The sequence below is a fragment of the Pseudophryne corroboree genome, chromosome 4 (genome assembly GCF_028390025.1).
Source record: "Pseudophryne corroboree isolate aPseCor3 chromosome 4, aPseCor3.hap2, whole genome shotgun sequence".
NCBI lineage: Eukaryota > Metazoa > Chordata > Amphibia > Anura > Myobatrachidae > Pseudophryne > Pseudophryne corroboree.
The window spans coordinates 278211979-278236044 of NC_086447.1; the positions used below are offsets into that span (position 1 = coordinate 278211979).

Below are 24066 nucleotides of genomic sequence, written 5' to 3' on the forward strand. Positions count from 1 at the left end.
AAAGCAAGAGGATTCCCACAGCAGGTAATTGAAACAGGTATGGGACCCAGGGTCGACACAGGAAATATGTTGACATGGAAAAGGGTCGACATGAGTTTTTTATGGGGGGAGGTTGTTGTTTTCTTCGTAAAGTGACAGGAAAGCCCTTAGTGTACCGTGTCCTCTTGCATGGCTCGCGAGCTTGGGGCAAGTTTACTGTTCCCAATTGTAGTCCACGTGGAGCGTAAAGTATGAGAAGTTAGAAAATTGGGGGGGGGGGGGGGATTGTGAAAAACTTATGTTGACCAATAGGTGTCGATCCAATGTGTGTCGCCCTAGAGTCCGGATACCAATTCAAACAATGCTCAGAGCAAGGAAACCTTCCTTAGCTTGCATTCATCATCGAATATGGCAAGCCTATATTCAATGGTGCAGTGACAGGAAATTTGATCCTAGGTCTTTCAGAGTTTCCAGAGTCCTAGCATTCCTGTGGCTAGGAATAGACAAGGGTCTAAGGGTAGCTTCCTTGAGAGTGCAAGTGTCAGCTTCGCTCGCCATGCTTCGGGCAAGGTGCCTCGCGGCGCTCAGCACAGGTTACTGTTCACAATTGTAGTCTACATGGAACGTAAACTATGAAAAGGTAAAAAAAAAAAAAAAAATGTGTATAACTTGTGTTGACTTTTTTCCGTGTTGACCTACTTCCTGTGTCGACCTACTCAATGTCGACCAATAGTTGATCTAATGTGTGTCGACCTAGAGTCCGGATAACCGTTCAAACAATGCTCAGAGCAAGGAAACCTCCTTCAGCTCGTATTTATCTCCGAATATTCAATGGCGCAGTGACCGGAATTTTGATCCTAGGTCTTTCAGTTTCCAGAGTCCTAGCATTCCTTCAGTTAGGAATGGACAAAGGTCTAAGGGTGGCTTCCTTGAGAGTGCAAGTGTCAGCATTGGCTGTATGGTTTAAAAAAAAAAAAATTGCTAACCTACAGTATGTGTTCTCTTTTTTTCCAGGGAATGCTGCACGTTCAACCTCCTTTTGTTCCTCCTACAGTGTCTTGAGACTTAAGTTTAGTCCTAAAGGCCCTTCAAGTTGCCCTATTTGAACAAGTGGATTTTAAATGGTTGACAGCTAAAGTTCTCTTTCTACTGGCTATTGGTTCAGCTAGAAGAGTTTCAGATTTAGGGACATTGTTGTGTTCACTACTTTTCTGATTTTTTTTATTTTTTTTTAAACCAGATAGAGCAGTTCTCAGAACCAAATCTGGGTATCTTCATCAAGGTGCATACACATGGTGAGATTCGGGCTAACCCCGATTCTCACTATGCGAGAGGAGCCAAGTAGTCATCGCAAGCACATAATGACTGTGCTTGCGATACCGACTATGTGCGATTTTGGTGAAGTGTCAATTTTGACTATCTTTGCTACGAGATAAGTCAAAATTGACTTGCCTGCAGTGTCTATCTAGGCTTGCGATGCCGACCGCGCGGGACCTTGCGATCTGCACTAACTTTTCTTACGATTTTGACTATATAGTCAAAATCGTAAGAAAATATCTCATCGTGTGTACACACCATAAGGTGGTGTCTAAATTCTACCTTAACGAAGAAATTGTAATCCCGGCCTTCTAAGGGCCGGACCTTTCTGCGGGAGATGCATCGTTGGAAGTAGTCCGTGCTTTAAGGAGCTACTGTACGTGGATTGTACCAATGCTGTCAGAAAAACAGATATTCTCTACGGATTTCACAAGAGATGGCCTGCTGACAAGCAGACACTGGTGAGGAGGCTTCAAATTACTATTTCAGAAGCGCATTCTCAAGCTGATCTTCCTATTCCGGCTAATGTCTCTGCTCACGCTACTCGTAAGGTAGGTCCATCATGGCCAGCACAACGTGGTGCTTCAGCAGAACAGATATGTGAGACAGCCACATGGTCTTCCATTAACACATTCATTAGACATTATGCCTTTGATACCCCTGCCTCCAAGGACGCTGAATTCGGGCGAAAGACTCTCCTGTCCAATCAGGAGCGTCCCTACCTCTTAATTGCTTTGGGACATCCCAATGTTAACCTGTGGACCCTGCAGGCGAAATAAACGTTATGGTAGACTTACCGTTGATAACTCTATTTCTCCTAAGTCCACAAGATCCACAGTTATCCCACCCTGACGCACCTGATTTGAAGATCCTTTCACTTACTAACCTCTTCCTCCTTTTACGGAAGGGTGTGCATGTGTGTTCTTCTCGCCTGATTAGAGCTCTCTATGATGCTCCTGCCTTGAGCTTTAGGGCTGGCCCGTTGCATTCTGGTAGGCTGAAAGCTTTGATTGTTTGATGTTAATCCGCTGTCGCTACCTCATGTCCCAATTTTATCCTGTGAACTTAGGCAAAATAGTGATATCACTGGTAAGTCTACCATAACGATTATTTTTTGGGGGGTAGTGGAGAGGTGTTCCACTACCTAGTTCAGCCTTCTACGCTATTTTTTCTTTCTTTGCAGGCTTCCTGCATCAGGGGCTGCATATTTTTTCCATCAAATATCAGATTTGGGCACGTTCAATTCTTCTAAGGAGAAGTATGCCTGTATATATGAAATATTGGGTCTGGTTTGCATTCAGTAACATTGTCATACCTGTGCCTCCTTGGGATTTGAACTTGGAGATTCTTCAGAGGGCCCCATTTGAACTCCTGAAAACAAAGTGCACTTTTGTACTTGGAAAGTGGCATTTTTATGGGCAGCACGGATGGTGTAATGGCTAGCATTACTGCCTTACAACACTGAGGTCATGGGTTTGATTCCTACCATGGCCCTAAATGTGTGGAGTTTGTATATTCTCCCCGTGCTTGCGTGGGTTTCCTCCAGCAACCCAAAAATATACTGATAGGTTATGTGGCTCCCAACAAAATTAACCCTTGCGCGAATGTGTGTATACATGTGTTAAGGAATATAGATTGTAAGCTCTACTGAGACAGGGACTGATGTGAATGGGTGGTATTCATGTGACCGCCGGTCAGCTGACCGACATTCACATGACCTCCTCCACCAGCCCGACGGGTCACTGTCCCGATGGTCGGCATGCCGACCAACAGGGACTATTTCCACTCGTGGGTGTCCACGACACCCATAGAGTGGGAATAGAACCACTCGCCCCTCCCCGCCGGGATCCCGGCGTCTGTAAGCTGCTGACCGCCGGTCAGCCGTACTACACCCATGTGAATGGCCAAATATTCTCTGTAAAACGTTGTGCAGTATGTGTGCGCTATATAAATACCTGGTAATATATAAATACATTTTTGCTGTCTTCCCTCAGCCAGATGTGTGTTGAAATTGCTAGCCCTGTTGTGCAAATCTGTTGGTTTTCCATCAGGGTGGTCCTTTCATGCTAGACTGGAATTTCAACCTAAGGTCATGTCCAGATTCCTTCTAAATCAAGAGATGGTCATACAGGTCTTGCAGCAAGCGTAGTCATCTTATTTGGTTCGGAACTAACAGATTTATGTTGACAGGATCCTGGCATCCACAAATTAGAGGCCCTCCTTGTTTAATTTGATGCCTCAAAATTTTGGATTGGGCACCATCCAGTCAGTGACTTACCACGGTCTATTCTGGAGAACATTCAGTGTCACTCTACGAGGGGTGTGAAATAAGTTAATGGATGCACAAAAATTATTATATTTACAAAGTGCACAATATGTTTTTTTAAAGTATTCGCCAGAGTAGTCTATGCAAACTTGTATGCACTCAAACCACTTGGTGAAGCAGCTGGACCAGTCTGAAGGGGTGTAGTATGGTATGCCGGCGGCCGGGCTCCCGGCGACCAGCATACCGGCGCCGGGAGCCCGACCGTCGGCATACCGACAGCGTGGCGAGCGCAAATGAGCCCCTTGCGGGCACGGTGGCGCGCTAGGCGCGCCACGCTATTTATTCTCCCTCCAGGGGGGTCGTGGACCCCGACGAGGGAGAATATCTGTCTGTGTGTCGGGATTCCAGCGCCGGTATATTATGCGCCGGGATCCTGACATTCGGCAACCTGAAGACCACCCATCTGAAGTAGGTATGTCTTCTACAGTACATGTCTCCACTGCATCTTCCAGTGACCCAAAACGAATCCCATGCATCTTTTGCTTAATTTGTGGGAACACAAAGTCACAGGGGGCAGTGTCTGGACTGTACGACTGATAACCAATCTCCTAGATGTGTTCATGGGCCAGAAAATCCACCACTTTCCTGCACTTGTGGTCAGGTGCATTGTCATGATGGAGAAGGGCACCACGAGTTTCAAGTTCTTAGACGGCACCTGGAAATGGCTTCCAGCATTTGGATGGTGTACCAGTCCATGTTGACAGTGCGCTGCTGCAAGAGTGGTACAGTAGCTATGTGACCACAGAAACTACCACCATCTGTTTGGCCACGCTGTGCTCACATTGGGACTTCATTACACCTGGTGATCTCCTAGACAGAGTTTGAGTGACTGCCAACAAACCTGGCAGGAATATTGCAGAATCAAGTCACCCGAGCCTCCTGCTCTCAAGTCAGAAACCTTGCTTTGGCCAAACTTTTCGTGGAGTATCAAGCAGATGGATCCTGATGAGATGCCTGTATCCTTTTTTTTTTTAACTATGTCATGGTCACCATGGCATCCACCTCAACTTTGTCTCACACTGCATCAACATTGTCCTCTTAGATGGCGTACACAGGCCGGCTGCAGCACTCCTCGTCTTCCAGAAACAGTCTCCATGCTGAAATTCTGCAAACCACTTAAACACAGTCCCCAAAAGCAGTTTGCAGTTGGAGATAATTCTCCTCCTGTCGCAGACCACTCTTGTCTAAGAAGATCATTGCTCCATGAGCTCCATAAATAGTTTGTGAAGAAGGTGAACATGCTGACTTCTTCGGTGTGCAGTGCTACTTATATACGGTTCTGTGCCTTGACAGGAGCTTCAATCAGAGATTACAGTTCACAACCAGACCGTCAGATTGTGTCTACTCTACCTATGCACTGCATATCTGGAAACTTATTGCACACCCCTTGTATTCTCCTTGGGTGAGGAGTGCCTCCTTTTTCCATACTTTTAGTTTGAGTTGCTTTGGAGTGAGAGTTAGCATGGTCTCTGTCTCCTTAAGAGTAGAATGTATTGAAATTTTTTATATACAGTCTTTGCCGATCATGATATGGGGGCAGGATTTTGGCCTCATTGTTGACTGAAGTGGCCAATGCTCTACAGCCTGCAAAGTGACAAGTGCCCAAGTGCTGAGCAATGACTGAGTGCTGATTGACTCTGAATTGGACAAAATTATCAGGAGGAAAGAAACAGGTTGGTTAGACCACCAGCCACTAAACTAGAACTAAACCATCTGTTTTCCAGGCCTGCTTTAAATGCTGCTAAACAGGGGGGGATGTACTAAGCCTTAGAGAGTGATAAAGTGGGGAGAGAGAGAGTACCAACCAATTGGCTCCTAACTGTCCTTTATTAACCACAGGTGTCATGGCAGTTAGAAGCCAAATTACTCTTACTTTTTCTCCCTCCACTGCTTAGTACATCTCCCCCTCAGTATGACTGACTCTTTGCCCACCCAGGAGCACTGCTGCCTTCTATTTTGGGATCAATGGTTAATTTCCATTTTATATGCCTGGATGAGAGGAATTATAGATTTACGCAACCTCAGATCTCCTTAAGTCTCCAACCAGAACATATTTCTCTAACGTCCTAGTGGATGCTGGGACTCCGTCAGGACCATGGGGAATAGCGGGCTCCGCAGGAGACAGGGCACATCTAAAAAAGCTTTTAGGTCACATGGTGCGTACTGGCTCCTCCCCCTATGACCCTCCTCCAAGCCTCAGTTAGGTTTTTGTGCCCGTCCGAGAGGGTGCAATCTAGGTGGCTCTCCTAAAGAGCTGTTTAGAAAAGTTTTTTTTTAGGTTTCAATCTCAGGGATTCCTGCTGGCAACAGGATCACTGCATCGAGGGACTTAGGGGAGAGATTTCCAACTCACCTGCGTGCAGGATGGATTGGAGTCTTAGACTACTGGACACTTAGCTCCAGAGGGAGTCGGAACACAGGTCAGCCTGGGGTTCGTCCCGGAGCCGCGCCGCCGATCCCCCTTACTGACGCTGAAGAGACGGCAGAACGGAGGTCCGGAAAGCAGGCGGCAGAAGACTCCTCAGTCTTCTTGAAGGTAGCGCACAGCACGGCAGCTGTGCGCCATTGTTGTCACACGGCTCACTGACTCAGTCACGGAGGGTGCAGGGCGCTGCTGGGGGCGCCCTGGGCAGCAATATAATTACCTTTAGTGGCAAAATAAATACATCACATATAGCCATTAAGGCTATATGTATGTATTTTAACCCAGGCCAGTTTCTTAAAAACCGGGGAAAAGCCCGCCGAAAAAGGGGCGGAGCTTATTCTCCTCAGCACTCTGCGCCATTTTCCTTCTCAGCTCCGCTGGTGAGGAAGGCTCCCAGGTCTCTCCCCTGCACTGCACTACAGAAACAGTGTAACAAAGAGAAGGGGGGCATAAATTGGCGATATTTATATATTAAGAGCGCATATATAGTAAACAACACCTTCTAGGCTTGTTTATATACATTTATAGCGCTTTTGGTGTGTGCTGGCAAACTCTCCCTCTGTCTCCCCAAAGGGCTAGGGGGTCCTGTCTTCGATTAGAGCATTCCCTGTGTGGCTGCTGTGTGTCGGTACGTGTGTGTCGACATGTATGAGGACGATGTTGGTGTGGAGGCAGAGCAATTGCCGATGATGGTAATGTCACCCCCTAGGGAGTCGACACCGGAATGGATGGCTTTAGTTATGGAATTACGTGATAATGTCAGCACATTACAAAAGTCAGTTGACGAAATAAGACGCCCGGCAAACCAGTTAGTACCGGTTCAGGCGTCTCAGACACCGTCAGGGGCTGTAAAACGTCCTTTACCTCAGTCAGTCGACACGGGTACCGACACAGATGAATCTAGTGTCGACGGTGAAGAAACAAACGTATTTTCCAATAGGGCCACACGTTATATGATCACGGCAATGAAGGAGGCTTTGCAGATCTCTGATACTGCTGGTACCTCAAAAAGGGGTATTATGTGGGGGGTGAAAAAACTACCTGTATTTTTTCCAGAATCAGAGGAATTGAATGACGTGTGTGATGAAGCGTGGGTTAACCCCGATAGAAAACTGCTAATTTCCAAGAAGTTATTGGCATTATACCCTTTCCCACCAGAGGTTAGGGCGCGCTGGGAAACACCCCCTAGGGTGGATAAGGCGCTCACACGTTTATCAAAGCAAGTGGCGTTGCCGTCTCCTGATACGGCCGCCCTCAAGGATCCAGCAGATAGGAGGCTGGAAACTACACTGAAGAGTATATACACACATACTGGTGTTATACTGCGACCGGCAATAGCCTCAGCCTGGATGTGCAGTGCTGGGGTAGTGTGGTTGGATTCTCTGACTGAAAATATTGATACCCTGGATAGGGACAGTATTTTATTGACTCTAGAGCAATTAAAGGATGCTTTCCTTTATATGCGAGATGCTCAGAGGGATGTTTGTACTCTAGCATCAAGAGTAAGCGCGATGTCCATATCTGCCAGAAGAAGTTTATGGACGCGACAGTGGTCAGGTGATGCGGATTCCAAGAGGCATATGGAAGTATTGCCATATAAAGGAGAGGAATTGTTTGGGGTCGGTCTTTCGGACCTGGTGGCCACGGCAACTGCCGGCAAATCCACTTTTTTACCTCAGACCCCCTCCCAACAGAAAAAGACACCGTCTTTTCAGCCGCAGTCCTTTCGCTCCTATAAAAAGCGACCAAAAGGACAGTCTTATCTGCCGCGAGGCAGAGGAAAGGGTAAGAAAGGGCAGCAAGCAGCCCCTGCCCAGGAACAGAAGCCCGCCCCGGCTTCTACAAAGCCATCAGCATGACGCTGGGGCTTTACAAGCGGACTCAGGAACGGTGGGGGGTCGACTCAAGATTTTCAGCAATCAATGGGTTCACTCACAAGTGGACCCGTGGGTCCTGCAGATAGTATCTCAGGGTTACATGCTGGAGTTCGAAAGGTCTCCCCCTCGCCGGTTCCTAAAGTCTGCTTTACCAACGTCTCCCTCAGAAAGGACGTCGGTTTTGGAAGCCATTCACAAGCTGTATTCTCAGCAGGTGATAGTCAAGGTACCCCTCCTACAACAGGGAAAGGGGTATTATTCCACACTATTTGTGGTACCGAAACCGGACGGTTCGGTAAGGCCTATTCTAAATCTGAAATCCTTGAACCTGTACATAAAGAAATTCAAGTTCAAGATGGAGTCACTCAGAGCAGTGATAGCGAATCTGGAAGAAGGAGACTTCATGGTGTCCTTGGACATAAAAGATGCTTATCTACATGTCCCGATTTACCCCTCACACCAAGGGTATCTCAGGTTCGTGATACAAGACTGTCATTATCAGTTTCAAACGCTGCCGTTTGGGTTGTCCACGGCCCCTCGGGTCTTTACCAAGGTAATGACCGAAATGATGGTTCTTCTACGAAGAAAAGGCGTATTAATTATCCCTTACTTGGACGATCTCCTGATAAGGGCAAAGTCCAGAGAACAGCTGGAAGTCGGTGTAGCGCTAACACAAGTAGTGCTTCAGCAACACGGGTGGATTCTAAATCTTCCAAAATCTCAATTGACCCCGACAACACATCTGCTGTTCCTGGGCATGATTCTGGACACGGTTCAGAAAAAGGTATTTCTCCCGGAAGAGAAAGCAAGGGAGTTATCCGAACTTGTCAAGAACCTCCTAAAACCAGGAACTGTGTCAGTACATCAATGCACAAGAGTCCTGGGAAAGATGGTGGCTTCGTACGAAGCGATTCCATTCGGCAGATTCCATGCACGAACATTTCAGTGGGATCTGCTGGACAAATGGTCCGGATCGCATCTGCACATGCATCAGCGGATAACACTGTCACCGAGAACAAGGTTGTCTCTCCTGTGGTGGTTGCAGACTGCCCATCTGTTAGTGGGCCGCAGATTCGGCATACAGGACTGGGTCCTGGTGACTACGGATGCCAGCCTACGAGGTTGGGGAGCAGTCACAAAGGGAAGAAACTTCCAGGGCGTGTGGTCAAACCTGGAGACGTCTCTTCACATAAATATACTGGAGCTAAGAGCGATCTACAATGCTCTAAGCCTGGCAAAATCGCTGCTTCAGGGTCAGCCGGTGTTGATCCAGTCCGACAACATCACGGCAGTCGCCCACGTAAACCGACAAGGCGGCACGAGAAGCAGGAGTGCAATGGCAGAAGCTGCAAGGATTCTGCGCTGGGCGGAGAATCATGTCGTAGCACTGTCAGCAGTGTTCATCCCGGGAGTGGACAACTGGGAAGCAGATTTCCTCAGCAGACACGACCTTCACCCGGGAGAGTGGGGACTTCATCCAGAAGTTTTCCACATGATTGTGAACCGTTGGGAAAAACCAAAGGTGGACATGATGGCGTCTCGCCTCAACAAAAAATTGGACAGGTATTGCGCCAGGTCAAGAGACCCTCAGGCAATAGCTGTGGACGCTCTGGTAACACCGTGGGTGTACCAGTCAGTGTATGTGTTCCCTCCTCTGCCTCTCATACCAAAGGTACTGAGAATTATACGGAAAAGAGGAGTAAGAACAATACTGGTAGCTCCGGACTGGCCAAGAAGAACTTGGTATCCGGAACTTCAAGAGATGCTCACGGAGGATCCGTGGCCTCTACCTCTAAGAAGGGATCTGCTTCAGCAGGGACCTTGTATGTTCCAAGACTTACCGCGGCTGCGTTTGACGGCATGGCGGTTGAACGCCGGATTCTAAAAGAGAAGGGCATTCCTGAGGAAGTTATTCCTACTTTAATTAAAGCCAGGAAAGAAGTGACCGCACAACATTATCACCGCATTTGGAGAAAATATGTTGCGTGGTGTGAGGCCAAGAAGGCTCCAACGGAAGAATTTCAATTGGGTCGATTCTTACATTTCCTGCAAGCAGGATTGTCTATGGGCCTCAAATTGGGGTCCATTAAAGTTCAAATTTCGGCCTTATCAATTTTCTTCCAGAAGGAATTGGCGTCAGTGCCTGAAGTACAAACTTTTGTCAAAGGTGTACTACATATACAACCCCCAATAGTGCCTCCAGTGGCACCGTGGGATTTGAACGTGGTTCTAAATTTTCTCAAATCTCATTGGTTTGAGCCTTTAAAATCGGTAGATTTAAAATACCTTACATGGAAGGTAACCATGCTGTTGGCCCTGGCTTCAGCCAGGAGAGTTTCGGAGTTGGCAGCTTTGTCATACAAAAGCCCATATCTGATATTCCATTCGGACAGGGCAGAATTGAGGACACGTCCTCAATTTCTCCCTAAGGTGGTTTCGGCATTTCACTTGAACCAGCCTATTGTGGTGCCTGCGGCTACTAGCGACTTGGAGGACTCCAAGTTACTGGACGTTGTCAGAGCATTAAAAATATATATTTCAAGGACAGCTGGAGTCAGAAAATCTGACTCGTTGTTTACATTGTATGCACCCAACAAGTTGGGTGCTCCTGCGTCTAAACAGACGATTGCACGTTGGATATGTAGTACAATCCAACTTGCACATTCTGTGGCAGGCCTGCCACAGCCTAAATCTGTAAAGGCCCATTCCACAAGGAAAGTGGGCTCATCCTGGGCGGCTGCCCGAGGAGTCTCGGCATTACAACTTTGCCGAGCAGCTACGTGGTCAGGGGAGAACACGTTTGTAAAATTTTACAAATTTGATACTCTGGCTAAAGAGGACCTGGAGTTCTCTCATTCGGTGCTGCAGAGTCATCCGCACTCTCCCGCCCGTTTGGGAGCTTTGGTATAATCCCCATGGTCCTGACGGAGTCCCAGCATCCACTAGGACGTTAGAGAAAATAAGAATTTACTTACCGATAATTCTATTTCTCATAGTCCGTAGTGGATGCTGGGCGCCCATCCCAAGTGCGGATTGTCTGCAATGCTTGTACATAGTTATTGTTACAAAAATCGGGTTATTACTGTTGTTGTGAGCCATCTGTTCAGAGGCTACTTCGTTTGTGTTATCATACTGTTAACTGGGTTCAGATCACAAGTTGTACGGTGTGATTGGTGTGGCTGGTATGAGTCTTACCCGGGATTCAAGATCCTTCCTTATTGTGTACGCTCGTCCGGGCACAGTACCTAACTGAGGCTTGGAGGAGGGTCATAGGGGGAGGAGCCAGTACGCACCATGTGACCTAAAAGCTTTTTTAGATGTGCCCTGTCTCCTGCGGAGCCCGCTATTCCCCATGGTCCTGACGGAGTCCCAGCATCCACTACGGACTATGAGAAATAGAATTATCGGTAAGTAAATTCTTATTTTCACAACTAGACTACCAGGAGATAGGGAGAAAGGGGTTGGGTTTATATATTCATCTCTTCATGGTCCAAACACTATAATCCAGCGTTCGACCCATTTTGAACCTGAAATTGCCATCTTCAATTGCCTAGGTGCATATCGGTCATAAACTGCATGGCGCAAGACTAATTGTCTCCAAAGACTTAGGATACTTGCATGTCCGGTCTGGGAAACTTGACAAAGCTTTCTCAGATTCGCGTGTTAAATTTCCAAAGCCAAATGGCAGTTCAGAGAGTCACCCTTTTAATTACATAAAACAAAAACTATTATTTTTTAATCTGTTTCGTAAGCTTTAACATTTCAACCATCAAGCCATTTGATTTGTGTTGTGCATCATCATGTATTTATTATTTCATATATTTTCTGTTTTTTATCATTTTTGCTCAGGGTTCACTCACTGAGATCCAAGAACAGCACAAAGAGTTACTACAAGAAATGAAAGCGGTTCAGGATAAGGAGCACGCCCTTCAAAAGGATGCACTAAATATCCGGCTTAAAATTGAGCAAATAGATGGGCACATAGCTGAGCATCAGTCTAAAATCAAATACTGGCAAAAAGAGGTAAGCTTAAGATTTGTGGGTGCCAGCTACATTTGTAATGTAAAGTTATGTGTCATAACTTTTTTGATTTGTTGGAGTAATGAGCATAGTTTCTGTCTCCTTTTTTCACCCCTATTTTTAGATATCAAAAATTACACTTCATAACATAGAAGGCAATCCAGAGGAGATTCTGCACATACTAACCCAAGAAGAACTAGAGGCAATAAAGAATCCAGATCAAATAAATAATCAAATTGCACTTTTAGAAGCAAAGAGTCATGAAATGAAGCCAAACCTTGGTGCTATTGCTGCATATAAAATGAAGGTAAATGTTTTACAATATTTTAAAGTTTCTGGAACTTTAATGTTGAAATTAAGTGAAAAGAGCGTAAATGATAAAACATTATGGAGCATATGTAATAGGGTCAGAGTTTGTTGGAGGAACGGGATGACGGGCAATCTCTGACGTGTTTTTTTTTTTTTTAAGCGGCTGTCATTTACAAGGCTCAACCATACCTTGTAAATGACTGCTGCTTTAAAAAACCGTCTGAGATCGGCCGGCATCCTCTGGCAAAATCGGACCCTATTACATATGCTCCTTTTAATTCCGGGAAGTTCTACAGGTTATGAAAAATCTGTATTTGGATTTGTTTCATCAAATCCTGATTAGTTAACCCAGTACTGTACAAGAATCTCCATGAAAAGGGAAGCAGATCTGCTAAAACTCTGTTTTTGGGTTAGAAATGACTGAAATTAATTTATATGGTTTCTCTTTCGTCCTAGAGGATGCTGGGGTCCACATTAGTACCATGGGGTATAGACTGGTCCACCAGGAGCCATTGGCACTTTAAGAGTTTGAGAGTGTGGCCTGTCTCCTCCCTCTATACCCCTCCTACCAGACTCGGTTTAGAAAATGTGCCCGGAGGAGCCGGTCACAGCTAGGGGAGCTCTACAGAGCTTTCCTGGAAAAGTTTATTTTTAGAGTTTATTTTTTTACAGGGAGGCTGCTGGCAACAGCCTCCCTGCAGCGAGGGACTAAGGGGGGAGCAGTGTCCGCCCTGCGGGGTCTGAGCCACTGTCTCCGCTGACTGGACACTGAGCTCCAGATGGGTCGGATCGTTCTCCACCACAGGGGACCACTCGCCCCCAGCAGCATGCCGCCAACCCCTTACAGAGCTGAAGATGTGGTGAGTGAGACACCGACCCCTCTAGCAAGCGGGGGGCTGGTGTGAAGATGGCGGAAACGGGGAGGGAGTGCAGTATTAACTGCGCTCCTGGGAAGGCTCAGAGGCACATGGTGCGGCGCTGTGAGGAGCGCCCTGGGCCAGCGCTTACCCCCACACTGGTCCACAAGTCTGTCGGGTCCGCCGATCTCTGCCAGCACATTTTTCCTCTGGACAGTATAATCCTTGAAGAACGGGAAGACCGCGCCATTAAGGGGGCGGAGCTTCTCAGAGCGGACCCAGCAGCGTTCCAACACCATTTTCCTGCCTGCACAGCACTGAGAGGAAGAACAGGTCCCTCCACAGCAACTCCAGCTATCTGTACACGGTACCAGGGGCTTGTAGAAGGGAGGGGAGGCTGCAATATGACTGTATGTCCTATTAAGGTGCACAGTCAGCGCTGACAAGGGGGCCCCCTTTGCTAAAAGCGCTTTGTGTGGGTTGGCTCCAATCTCTTGGGGGGGGGAACTCTGTCTGCCCTCACCTGTGTGTGTGTTGAGTGTTTGGTGGTCTCCTTTAGCTATGTCCAGGGATACTGTGTCATATGCTGCAGAGGATTTATCCTCCCAGGATGATCCCATTCCATGTAATCAGGATAGTACTGGTTTAGCACAGATACCAGCAAGGGCACCAAAGTGGTTTTCCTCTATCAATTCTTGGAGTTCTCAGATTTCTGACAGGGTTACGAGTAATGAATCTGCAACCCAGGTATTACAGAGCTCTATGGCAGTATGGCCGGCTTCTGGTACCTCAGGACGCCCCGCTGTTTAACCCCACAAATGTGCGCTTGTGCAGGTCACACAAGACTGCACGGATACTGATTCTGATACCACAGACGGTGATGGGGATGTGTTGCAGGGGTCCACATCTCTTGCAGAGGGGGTGCAATTGTTGATAGAGGCTATCAGGGATGTGTTGAATGTTAATGATACCACACCTGAGCAGGTTGAGGAGGCTTTTTTCACTGAAAATAAAAATGCCTCGCTAACCTTCCCTGCATCAAAGGAATTGAATGCTATATTTGAAAAAGCATGGGTAAACCCTGAGAAAAAATTCCAGGTCCCTAAAAGGGTCCAGGTGGCGTTTCCTTTCCCTGAAGGGGATAGGAAAAAATAGGAAAACCCGCCGATTGTTGACGCACCTGTATCCAGACTCTCCATGAAGGTGGTTTTGCCTGTTCCAGGATCTACCGCCTTAAAGGAGCTGGCTGATAGAAAAATTGATAACACGCTTAAATCAATGTACACTGCTTCAGGGGCCATATTACGTTCCACAATTGCTACCGCATGGATTGCAAAGGCAATAGTAAAGTGGTCGGCTACCTTACTTGAGGATTTGGATACGATGGATAGGGATGATGTTGCATTATATTTACGCAATATACATGATTCTGCAGGTTTTATGGTAGAATCCATGAAAGACCTGGGTTCCATGGCTGCGGGAATATCTTCCATGTCTGTTTCAGCTCGTCGGGGACTGTGGCTACGCCAGTGGTCGGCCGACGCGGAATCCAGGAAAAGTGTGGAGGCCCTACCCTATACAGGTCAGCCTCTTTGGGGAAGCTTTTGATGCGTGGATATCCAGCGGGTAAGTTTCCGTTTCTTCCCTTAGCTGCACCTGCTCCGATGAAATCCTTCTCTTCATCTGCAACGCAGTCCTTTCGGCCTAGAAAGGCCAGAGCGTCCAATACTTTTTTTAGGGGAGGTCGAGTTAAGCCCAAGAAACCTGCAGCTGCAGGTTCCCAGGAGCAAAAGCCTGCTTCAGGTACGCCAAAGTCCTCCGCATGACGATGGACCGCGCGGCCTGGAGATGGGGCCAGCGGGAGCCAGACTCGGACAATTCAGTCACATCTGGATATCGTCCGGCCTGGATCCCTGGGTGATATTGTATCCCAGGGATGCAGGCTGGAATTTCAAAGTCTCCCTTCTCATAGTTTTTTCAAATCAGGCTTGCCAACTCTGTTGGCAGACAGTACTGTGCTACAGGACGCTGTCCAAAAACTGGCGGAGGCACAGGTCATTGTGCCAGTGCCACCTCACATGCAGAACAAAGGTTACTATTCGAACCTTCTCGTGGTACCGAAACCGGATGGTTCGGTCAGGCCCATTCTGAACCTGAAATCATTGAACCCCTTTCTAAAGGCGTTCATGTTCAAGATGGAGTCTCTCAGGGCGGTGATATCAGGTCTGGAAGAGGGAGAATTCCTGGTATCACTGGATATCAAGGATGCATACCTCCCACATTCTGATCTGGCTGCCGCATCAGGCTTATCTCCGTTTCGTATTGCTAGACTGTCATTTCCAGTTCCAGGCCCTGCCATTCGGCCTCTCCAAAGCACCAAGGGTGTTTACCAAGGTGATGGCGGAAATGATGGTTCTCCTCCGCAAACAGTGTGTGAACATCATTCCATATCTGGTCGATCTGCTGATAAAAGTATCGTCCAGGGAGAAGCTGCTGCAATCCATTGTTCTCACAACATGCCTCCTCAGGAGTTATGGTTGGATTCTGAACATTCCAAAGTCACATTTGGAACCAACCCAGAGGTTGTCCTTTCTGGGAATGATCCTGGATACGGAAGTGCAAAAGGTGTTTGTTCCGCAGGAAAGGGCGTTGGTGATACAAGCTATAGTCCGGGATGTCCTGAAGCCAGCCCGGGTGTCAGTTCATCAATGCATTCACCTATTGGGAAAGATGGTGGCCTCTTACGAGGGTCTCCAGTACGGGAGGTTCCACGCTCGGACCTTCCAACTGGATCTCCTGGACAAGTGGTCAGGATCTCCTCTCCACATGCACTAGAGAATTCGTCTGTCCCCAAAGGTCAGGATCTTACTCCTCTGGTGGCTCCATTTGCCTCACCTTCTGGAGGGCCGCAGGTTCGGGATTCAGGACTGGGTCCTTCTAACCACGGATGCGAGTCTTCGAGGCTGGGGAGCAATCACTCAGGGACTAACCTTCCAAGGAAGGTGGTCAAGCCTGGAAGCCGGCCTGCCCATCAACATCCTGGAACTGAGGGCAGTCTACAACGGTCTTCTTCAGACGGCCGCTCTTTTAAGAAATCGGGCCATTCAAGTGCAGTCGGACAACGTAACAGTGGCTTACATAAACTGACAAGGCGGAACGAAGAGCAGAGCGGCAATGTCAGAGGTCACAAGATTACTCCTGGACAGAAGAGCACGTGTTGGCGCTGTCAGCCATCTTCATTCCGGGAGTAGACTACTGGGAAGCAGACTCCTCAGCAGACACGATCTCTATCCAGGGGAGTGGGGTCTCCATCCGGAGGTGTTCCTGGAAATAACAGACCTTTTGGGTTTACCCCAAATAAACACAATGGCCTCTCGTCTCAACAAGAAGCTTCAGCGTTACTGTTCCAGGTCGAGGGACCCACAGGCAGTGGATGCCCTGGTGTCTCCGTGGGTGTTCCAGTCAGTGTACGTGTTTACACCACTCATCCCAAGAATCCTAGAGCTCATATGGAGGACAAGGGTTCAAGCGATCCTCATTGCCCCAGACTGGCCAAGAAGGGCTTGGTACGCGGATTTCTGAATATACTGCAAGAGGAACAGAGTCCTCTTCGGGAGGACCTGCTGCAGCAGGGACCGTTCGCCTATCAAGACTTACAGCGGCTACGTTTGACGGCATGGAAGTTGAGCGCCTGATACTTGCTTGAAAGGGCATTCCGAAGAAGGTCATTCCTACCCTGATGCAGGCTAGGAAAGGCGTAAGTAACGTCTAAACATTTACCATCGTATTTGGAAGAAATATGTCTCTTGGTGGGAGTCCAAGAAGTTTCCTACGGTGGGTTTCAACTCGGACGTTTTCTCCTCTTCCTGCAAGCAGGAGTGGATATGGGCCTGAGGTTAGCATCTGTGAAAGTCCAGATTTCGGCCTTATCTATTTTCTTTCAGAAACAATTGGCTACCTCTACAGGAGGTTGAGGTCAAATTTCTTACATGGAAGGCGGTCACGTTGTTGGCCTTAGCTACTGCTGGATGTGTGTCCGAGCTGGGGGTAAAAGCTGTGTCCGAGCTGGGGGTAAAAACCTTGACTTGATCTTCCACGAAGATAGAGCTGAGCTCCGGACACGTCTGCAGTTTCTTCTGAAGGTTGTGTTGGCATTTCAGATCAACCAACCTATTGTGGTGCCAGTGCCTAACTCCTCAATTCCATCAAAGTCCTTGGATGTTGTAAGGGCTCTGAAGATGTATGTGAAGAGGACTTCTCGTCACAGAAAGTAGGACTCTGTTTGTCCTATATGGTCCCAAGAAAATTGGGTGTCCTGCTTCTCAGCAGACTATTTCTTGCTGGATTAGGTTCACTATCCAGCACGATTATTCTACGGCTGGATTGCCGTGTCCAACGGCTGTTAAGGCCCACTCTACTCGTAAGGTGGGGTCTTCCTGGGCGACTGCCCGGGGTGTCTCGGCAGTGCAACTTTGCCGAACTGCAACTTGGTCTGGGTCGAACGTGTTGCAAAGTTTTAAAAGTTCGATACTTTGGCCTCTGATGATCTGAAGTTCAGTCAATCAGTTCTGCAGGAGCCCCCGCGCTCTCCCTCCCGTTCTGGGAGCTTTGGTACATCCCCATGGTACTAATGTGGCCCAGCATCCTCTAGGACAGTGTTTCCCAACCGCGGTCCTCAAGGCACACTAACAGTCCTGGCTTTAGTGATATCCAGGCTTGAACACAGGTGACTTAATTAGTACCTCAGTTATTTTGATTTAACCATCTGTGCTGAAGCCTGGATATCACTAAAACCTGCACTGTTGGTGTGCCTTGAGGACCGCGGTTGGGAATGCCTGCTCTAGGACGTAAGAGAAAATAGGATTTTGGTTACCTACTGGTAAATCCTTTTCTCGTAGTCCTGAGGGTGCTGGGCGCCTGCCCAGCACTTCGTTTTCCTGCAAATGTTATTTGGTTTAGTACCACTTTGTTTTAGTTGAGTACTGCATTGTTACTTGCTAAGTAATGTTTCAGCAGTTGCTGAGTGTTCAAGCCTCGTTGGCTTGACGTGCCCTGTATGTGTGAGCTGGTACGAATCTCACCACTATCTGTGTATAATCCTTCTCTCCTCGGGCACAGTTTCTAAATGGAGTCTGGTAGGAGGGGCATAGAGGGAGGAGCCAGCCCACACTCTCAAACTCTTAAAGTGCCAGTGGCTCCTGGTGGACCCGTCTATACCCCATGGTACTAATGTGGACCCCAGCATCCTCTACGAGAAAAGAATTTACCGGTAGGTAACCAAAATCCTATTTTCTGGAAATGTGGGGTCTTCAAAAAGAATTTGGTCTGGCAGGTGGAACTAAAATTATACAAATCATACTTGTAGGAGTAGTCTAAATCTTGGCTGTAATAACTACCCAGTATAAGCACTGTGCTATGGTATTGATACTTTTTTCCCATGTGCATTTACGATGATAAAAAAAAAATAAAAGATTCTCCTGCTTTTTTTGTGACTGGTGCCTGTGATATATGGAGTTTTTTGAGTGTGACTGAGATAGTGACGTGTTTAGACTTGGGTCCCGTCCCCAAGGTACCTCATTATGGTTTGTTAACATTCCAACATACTTTTGGTCCCAAGCATTTTGAATATGGAATACTCAACCTGTATTTGAAAGCTACCTCTTGAACGAAAAAAATATTATCTTTTTTATTTCATGTACTAATTTTCTGATATCTTGTGCTATTTGAATGCCTTTTAAAGTATTTACCCTTTTCTCATTAATAGGAGGAGCTATATTTGCAAAGAGTTGCAGAACTTGATGAAATCACAAATGAGAGAGATCAATTTAGAAGAGCTTTTGAAGATCTTCGTAAGCAAAGACTTAATGAGTTTATGGCTGGATTTAATGTCATAACAAACAAACTAAAAGAAAACTACCAGATGTTGACTTTGGGAGGTGACGCAGAGCTGGAACTCGTGGATAGCTTAGATCCATTTTCAGAAGGCATCATGTTTAGGTTGGTCCCCCATGCAGTGTGTTCCTCTAGTCTTTGTTGAACCTCCTTTTATTTTTTTACTTTTCTGTGTTTGTTTTCCACTTGTGCAAATTTTTCTTTTACACTGTATTTTGTGCCTACTTTTCCCCCCCTTTTGTTTGTGGTCAGTGGGGTTTACCCACGGAGACATCCCACCCTCTGTAAGTCTTTGGTTCCAGTCGGCCTTGACTGTACTTCATGTACCTCTGTTTTTGTGGTGGTATAACAAAGTAAGACTGCCAATTTCATCCATCAAATCACAGTATTTCCATTAATTTAGGAAGCTGTGATTTCAGGAAGTGAAAGTGTGTGGTTTGTCAGAAACAACTTGGTATTAGTTTATTCAAAGAGGGATTAACGGTGGCACTAGAGATAGTAGTGAGATTAATCGGCAATTGTGTTTTTCACTGTTTAAAGTTGGTTGCATCGTGTCACAGGATCCGTAAATTTCACCTTCACCAATCGCTGCACTAGCGAATTTCTATAAATCTAGAGAAGCAAAATTGAAGCACGTGTGTTGCTATTTTTGTCTGTGATTACTGATGAACAGGAGAATGAGGACCCCTTAAAGGCAGGATTTAGAAATTCAAGGTTTCTGTGGCGCTGGAAAGGGGTATTAATACTTTAACTTTGGTTATTTGTGTCTGACAAGTTTTAAATGGTGGAACAGAGCTAGCTAATTTGGCAGAGAAGTGTTTTTTGTTTTTTTTTAATCCAATTTCACAAGATTAATCACAATTGCTCATTTTGACATAGCAGAAAATTAATAAAATAGTCTCATTATATTGACTGCAATGTGTTTTACAGCACCTGGCTTGAAGACTGAAGATTTTTCAAAAGCAGTCCAAATTTTATGGAACAGTCATTAAATGCTTTATTGTAATTTAAGTGAGGGAACCGCCATGTCCCCCCAAGGAAGGGCAAACCTGGGTATTTTAAAGTAAAATAAACAATTATACTGTGTATACCATTAAACATTACTTTTCCCCACCCCCTCTCTGCTTTTTTACAGTGTGAGACCACCAAAGAAGAGTTGGAAGAAAATATTTAATCTTTCAGGCGGAGAGAAAACCTTAAGTTCTCTAGCTTTGGTGTTTGCTCTTCACCATTATAAGCCAACACCTCTGTACTTCATGGATGAGATTGACGCTGCTTTGGACTTCAAAAATGTTTCCATTGTTGCATTTTACATTTATGTAAGTAGTTAAGCCTCCTATAACTGTGTGCTAAATCCTTCAAGTTGTTTACCTTGACTCACTACCAACATGGGACATTTTAAAATTGCCTGAGAAGCTACAGTAAATCAGTTTTTCCCGCCACATCATTTGTTCACATCTTGCTGGTATACAATCCATAACATGACCATATTCTGAAATGGATAGTGAAGCATGTATTATTTTTTATAGTAGTGGCTCTCTACCCTCAAATATCCAAACAGATCATGTTTAAAGGGATTTGGTCTGTTGAAGCAGGTGGAATAATTACTTACAGCAAAACTGATTAACTCGCCTGTGGATGACTGAAGACATCCACAAAACATGAATGGTACTTTTGAGAATCACGGTTATAGACCATACTTTCTCCTTAACCACTTGCCTGGCATGGTCACATGAGATGCAACCACACCATGAAGTGTGTTGGCAGCGAAGTGTAAACCAGCAAACACCCCCTCTTCCCGTGTACCTGGCAGCTGTCTGGGGTGTTAAAAGTAACATTGTGATGCTTCGATGTTACCGATCTTCCCGACTGATGTTTGAGAAAAAAAAGATTCATTTTTCAAAAAATAAACTAAAATCTTTTTGGCTAAGGTTAAATTCATGTTCTTAACCGAATTCACTCATTAAAAAAAAACCTACAATTTCTGAGCATTTTTTTGTTTGTTTTGTTTTTTGGAGGGGGGGGGGGGGGGGTCGTCAGTTAAGTGGTTACATTCATGTTCTTTAAAAAAAAAAAGAATCAAGGCAGATTTATCAAATCTATTTTTCTTTCCTTATTATTCTGGAGAGATTTTGTTATAGGGTAAATCTGTCACGCACCAGTTAAATTCTGAAATGTTCTTAGATGATTAAACAGATATTTACTAGGGCTCCCCAAGTTGTTATACAGGTTGAGTATCCCTTATCCAAAATGCTTGGGACCAGAGGTATTTTGGATATCGGATTTTTCCGTATTTTGGAATAATTGCATACCATAATGAGATATCATGGCAATGGGACCTAAATCTAAGCACAGAATACATTTATGTCACATATGCACCTTATACACACAGCCCGAAGGTAATTTAAGCCAATATTTTTTATAACTTTGTGCATTAAACAAAGTGTGTCTACATTCACACAATTCATTTATGTTTCATATACACCTTATATACACAGTCTGAAGGTCATTTAATACAATATTTTTAATAACTGTGTGTATTAAACAAAGTTTGTGTACATTGAGCCATCAAAAAACAAAGGTTTCACTATCTCACTCTCGCTCAAAAAAGTCCGTATTTCGGAATATTCCGTATTTCGGATATTTGGATATGGGATACTCAACCTGTATGAACTTTCTCTTAAAGTTGTCTTGTTTAGCCATTGTGGGGGTTTTGTTTTGTTTTTTTCAAAAGTGACGAATTTTTTTTTTTTTTTTAACATTTTCATATTTAATAATAATACTAAAAAAAACAACCCTTCAAACCATTTTAAATATTTTAGTGAACAATATACCCCAGGGGTGTCAATCCAGTGGTAATTTATGCCCCAATGGCAATTGACCTTTCCCTGCTGTCACTGCTCCTATTAGTGGCCACCTCTGTCCAGCTGCTATGTTTCCTCCTCTATCTGCTGAAGCCAACTGGAGATCACCACTGATCTGGTGACTCATAAGGTCCTTACAGCTACACGTGATAGAAGAACAAGACTATCACAAATTTATGCTTTGAAATTATTAGAACATTTTTGTGTAATCTGTCAACTCATAATGAACTTTTAATCAGCTAAAGGACCCAAACCACTCTTATACCACTTTCAGACATACCACCCAGGAATCTCCCTGCTCAGACCAGGGCTTTTCACTACAGGAAAATCCCAGGATTTTGCTGGAGACCCCCTTTCACACTACACCTGGGACCAAGTAAGTTCCCGGGTCGTCCCCATTGAGACATAAGCCAGGTCTGCCATGGCATTCTACAAGTCAGGGCTGCATTCATGATATAGAGATAGATAGATAGATAGATAGATAATATAGCATCTCGGACCCTACAAGGCAGCCTGCACAGTGTATCAAAGGCTTCCAAGTGCGACCTGGGAGTAAAATCTTGGGTCGCACCATTCATTTGTAAACAGAGTTTTCTACCCATAACGAAAGTCCTGGGAAAAACACTGGTCAATAGCAGGGGCGCCAACCCGGGAATGTGTTCCTGGGTTGGTGCTTTTCAGATTTGATGCACTTTCACGTGCAGAATCCCGGGATTTTAGAGCAGTGGTTCTCAAACTCGGTCCTCAAGTACCCCCAACAGTTCATGTTTTCCAGGTCACTCAGCAGGTGCACAGGTGTATTCATTACTCACTGACACATTTTAAAAGACCCACAGGTGGAGCAAATAATTTCACTCTGAGGAGACCTGGAAAACATGAACTGTTGGGGGTACTTGAGGACCGAGTTTGAGAACCACTGTTTTAGAGTATGTCTGAAAGGGTATTAGAGGAAGTTCTTAGTTTCAATATTTTTCCTCTGCAACATGTAGTGGTAAGTGTCTGTGTAACAGATTTAATTTAGTGAACATATTTGAAGCCAAATTCTCATTTCTTTAAGTATGTCTTCTTTCTAACTTTTTTTTTTTTTTTTTTTTTTTTTGTAGGAACAAACTAAAAATGCCCAGTTCATAATTATATCATTACGGAATAACATGTTTGAGATTGCGGACAGACTCATCGGAATTTATAAGACTCACAACACAACCAAAAGTGTGGCTACAAATCCAAAAATTATTGCTTCTAAAGGACTTGCTGAACTTGGTGCTTCCCAGTGTGTCTGAATTGTGTCAGGGGGTAAAGGATCTGATACACACACTCTTCTCATTGGAGCTGTCATCATATTCCTGACTTTCATTGGAGCAGGGAGGACAAGTAACAGGGACTGAACTGGGCTATATAATGGCTCACCCTGAGGACCCTTTCACACCTTACCTGCTTTAGCCATAATACATTCTCATCTAGTGCTGCTACTGTCATTAGCTTGCAAGTGTTCATTTGCAGGCTAATTCTACCTTCGTTCTTGAAATTTCGTTTGTTTCTTCAGTATAACATTATATCTGGGTATACATTTTCCTTATCTGCACCAAGAAAAGTAAAAATTCTTTGAGTTCTGCTGGGAAATATATTTTTGTTTTACTGTTCTATATGTACTTTTTTATATGTGTGTGTAATATGTACATTTCCAATAAAAGTAAAATGTTTTAAATTAGTTTTTTTTTGTTTTTGTTTTTTTATTGGCTAGTATAACAAGGTTTAGGTATAAAGCAAACCATTATTTGCAAGTCATTTTGTAAATACAAGGTTTACAATATATTCCAGATCTATAACCAGTGATTCATGGAGTATGCATATTTGTCATATGGTTAATAATATTAGAATTTTTTTTTTTTGTATGTGCATTTTATATATGCCAGCATAATCCTTGGCACTTTACAATTGTGAACAAACACCGTAATAACAACACTGGAAATTAAAGTGGGAAGATGTCCCTTGCTTCTGATTTATTAATCTATAGATTAATAAGCGTTTGTTACATGAGGTTATGTGCACTTATAGTTGTCAGTGAAGACCAAAAGTACTTAGCAGAATTCTGTAATCCATTCAGTGACCAGAGGGTATTTGAGTATAGTAGCTCACACAAATATACATTTGATGGTAGTTGTATAGAATGACCCAAGGAATAAATACCATAGATTGGGTG

At 45.2% G+C, this 24066-nt stretch overlaps 1 protein-coding gene across 2 annotated transcripts in view; it reads left to right on the forward strand.

The window, feature by feature from the left end:
- SMC4 (structural maintenance of chromosomes 4) overlaps nt 1-23574 on the forward strand; it is a 226601-nt gene extending 203027 nt beyond the window's left edge. For both annotated transcript variants that reach the window (XM_063916157.1, XM_063916156.1), the window contains exons 20-24: nt 11774-11947; nt 12069-12251; nt 18875-19107; nt 20138-20321; nt 22970-23574. In XM_063916157.1, coding sequence (XP_063772227.1) covers nt 11774-11947; nt 12069-12251; nt 18875-19107; nt 20138-20321; nt 22970-23146 — 951 coding nt within the window. In that variant the 3' untranslated portion in view covers nt 23147-23574. The remainder of the gene's footprint in view (nt 1-11773; nt 11948-12068; nt 12252-18874; nt 19108-20137; nt 20322-22969) is intronic.
- Nucleotides 23575-24066: the final 492 nt, after the last annotated feature.